We start from the raw sequence: 2,768 nt of genomic DNA on the forward strand, positions 1-2,768 counted from the left end.
GGACCCACATTGGAAATACTTAGTCGTTTAGTTTTCCAGAATGCTAGCACAAACGGTCCATGCCATCAAGATGTTTGGTTAGGACCGGTTTCCTTGGGAAAGTGGTGAGGGTTTCTCATAATTTTGGATTTCTTTTACTTTGATATTTTCCAAAGCTGTTGTTATCCTATAAACCACTCACTAATTTACTCATTATTTTTTTATTCAATATTTGTTGCATACTTAATATGCCAAAATTTTATATTTTATACGTAGGAAAGTGGAATATGAATTAGCTACAGGTTCTCCCTTTACAGTAAAGTCAGTCCAGAGGGGGAATTCTAGAAATAAGTAGAAGATAGCGTGCAGAGGCACATGTGGTTTTTGATGTTTTCCACAAATCAATGCCAGCAAGACAGTTCTTACCAAATGATAGAAATGATTACTGATGAGCTAATGCATGAGGTTAGTTGTTTATTCCTCTAAAGCACAATGTAGATGATAATCGTCATGATACAAGCCAGATTGATCTTTTAGGAAAGCGAGTGCAGATAAAATCACTTGAGTATATATTTTTTTCTACCAGCTCAGTAAATAGGACATAAAATAATAACCACCGAAGTAGGCTTCATTTTGTAAATAGACATAGATTGCTTGTGATGGGAAAGGGAAAAATAATCTAATTATGGGAACATACTTAATTTAGTAAGTTTAGTCAACTTCTAATTATTTAACTATTCCAATTTTCCTCAAGCATATGTTTTTCAATTAGCAGCAGAAATAAAATGTAGGCTAGCTTGAATTTGTAAGTAAGTCATGGTCTAAATGTTTACTTTCAAGTCTACCTTATGGAACTCTGAAATCATGTCCTCATAGACAAAAACACGGACATGGTGGCTGGATTACCAAGTCTGCTCACAAAATCATCGTGTACCTAATTGTCACGTACTAAAGTTTAACTGTTCTTCTTGTTTTTTGTAAGATGAGCCGTGGATACAAGAACTTGATGGCAAAGTGCACATAGTTCTTCTAATGCAATTAGATAATTGACTTTCCCATTGTTCAGGCTGGGGATGTATCCAGGAGGGAGTTGATGAAGGGACTGGGTGGTCTTGCCAGTTTCAAACCCCCAGTCACACTCTCCCTTTTTATATTATAGCCCCTGGACTGGTACTCTTTTCCCAAGTACAGTAGATATTTCTGATAAGGTTTTATCTCTTCTTGTGTTGGGAACAAGAGGAACATACAGAAAACCAGATATACTGCTTTTAGGAAAAAAAGAGAGAGAGAAACAGGTGACCAGTAAATCAATCTCTCTGGTGCATTCTTTTCTCTTGCTTAATGGAAAACGCAAAATCACATTTTGGTAATCATGATAAAGGAAGCTTGTCTACATTTCTGGGGAAAATGAGAAATGCAGAGCCCCAAGCATGACATCATTAAAGCTTAAGGATGTGAAGGCGCCTTGGGACCATGAGCAGCAGAGCCAGACCGAGCAGGAATAGCTGTGCTGTGGGTGGAGGTGCAAGTAAGGTGCAGGTCTGGGACTCTAATCTCTCTTTGGCAGTATTCGGCTCACCCCATATCATTCCTCAGACACAGATTTACCCATTAGAATCAGCTTGAGGGTCAGAGATTCGTCTTACGTACCAGGAGGCAGAGAGGGACGGGAAGAAAGAAGACCATGGCTGGAGAATTTCTGTGGCCAATTCCAACAGGTCTGGGCCATAAGCAAATCAAGAGAGAAGATGAGTAAGCAACCGTCCCTCTCCTCTGGGCACAGAAGCTGAGAAGCCCATTTCAGTATTTAAGTAAGTCAGGATTAGCAGCTATCAATACGAATACAGAGTAAGGGCTCCTAAATCTCTAGGGAAAGGGAAGTACAAAATGAAAAACTTCCTGGAGATCTTATTTGAATAAATATGGTGCAAATGGGGAGGGACAGAAGAAAGGCATGTAGTAAGTTAAAGAGGTAGAAGAGAGCATGACCTCCCTTAGGTGGTATGTGGGTGTTTGATGGTTGCTGGAACGTAAGGTACATTATGTGGCAGATCATGCAAAGCCAAGCTAGAGGGATAGGATCATTCAGGGCTATGGGCCGCATGGAGAAAGCAGTATATTATTCTCTAGAAGATAGGGAGCTACTAAACTGTAAGCAGAAGTAACGTCGAGAGATTTGCACTTTGGATGGATGAACGGGCACTGTGTTGGAAGTAGATTTAAGGACGGCGGGCTGCAAAGGATACCAGTAGGAGGCTGTGGCAAGAGTCCATAAGAAAAATGACGAAGACTTAATGAGGACCATTATTATAGTGTTGGTAGTAGGAAAGGGGAATATGGTTTCTCATTCAAAAAATATTTAGGTACTTCTGGTTATTATGACTGAATAAACACATTCACTTATCTTAGATTCCTCCCCTAAACACATTGCAGAGTAAAAAAGAAAAGATAGAAAAAAATGGAAGCCAAGGTGACCACAGGATAGAGATCATGCAGCCCAAATCAATAACATTTTACTCTGGAAAGTAGATGGACTGTTGGTGGCGACTGTAGGCTGCGGAGAGCTGTATTCCCAGCCTTCTGGGGTGAGGTGGGGTGAGGAGGTCTGTAAGAGGGAAGCAGATTCAAGGAGCTTAAGAAAACAAGAATATGCTCTGGAATTGAAGACACCGGTTACCAGGGAAGGGCCTATAAGGATGAAAAGAGGACCAACTTTATGCCAGATAAATTCCTAGATCCCCAAGCACGTACTGCACAGCCAGTTACCTACCCATCTGCAACTTCAGCAG

At 40.5% G+C, this 2,768-nt stretch overlaps 1 protein-coding gene across 1 annotated transcript in view; it reads right to left on the minus strand.

Annotated features, from left to right (window-relative positions):
* Positions 1-2,098: 2,098 nt before the first annotated feature.
* The window catches only part of LOC102769930 (rho GTPase-activating protein 7), a 142,186-nt gene continuing 141,516 nt past the window's right edge, over positions 2,099-2,768 (minus strand). The window contains exons 5-6 of the mRNA XM_006753798.2: positions 2,497-2,584; positions 2,099-2,235 (exon numbers count right to left, since the gene is read on the minus strand). Coding sequence (XP_006753861.1) covers positions 2,099-2,235; positions 2,497-2,584 — 225 coding nt within the window. The remainder of the gene's footprint in view (positions 2,236-2,496; positions 2,585-2,768) is intronic.

The sequence above is a fragment of the Myotis davidii genome, unplaced genomic scaffold (assembly GCF_000327345.1).
Source record: "Myotis davidii unplaced genomic scaffold, ASM32734v1 scaffold71, whole genome shotgun sequence".
NCBI classification, from domain to species: Eukaryota; Metazoa; Chordata; class Mammalia; order Chiroptera; family Vespertilionidae; genus Myotis; species Myotis davidii.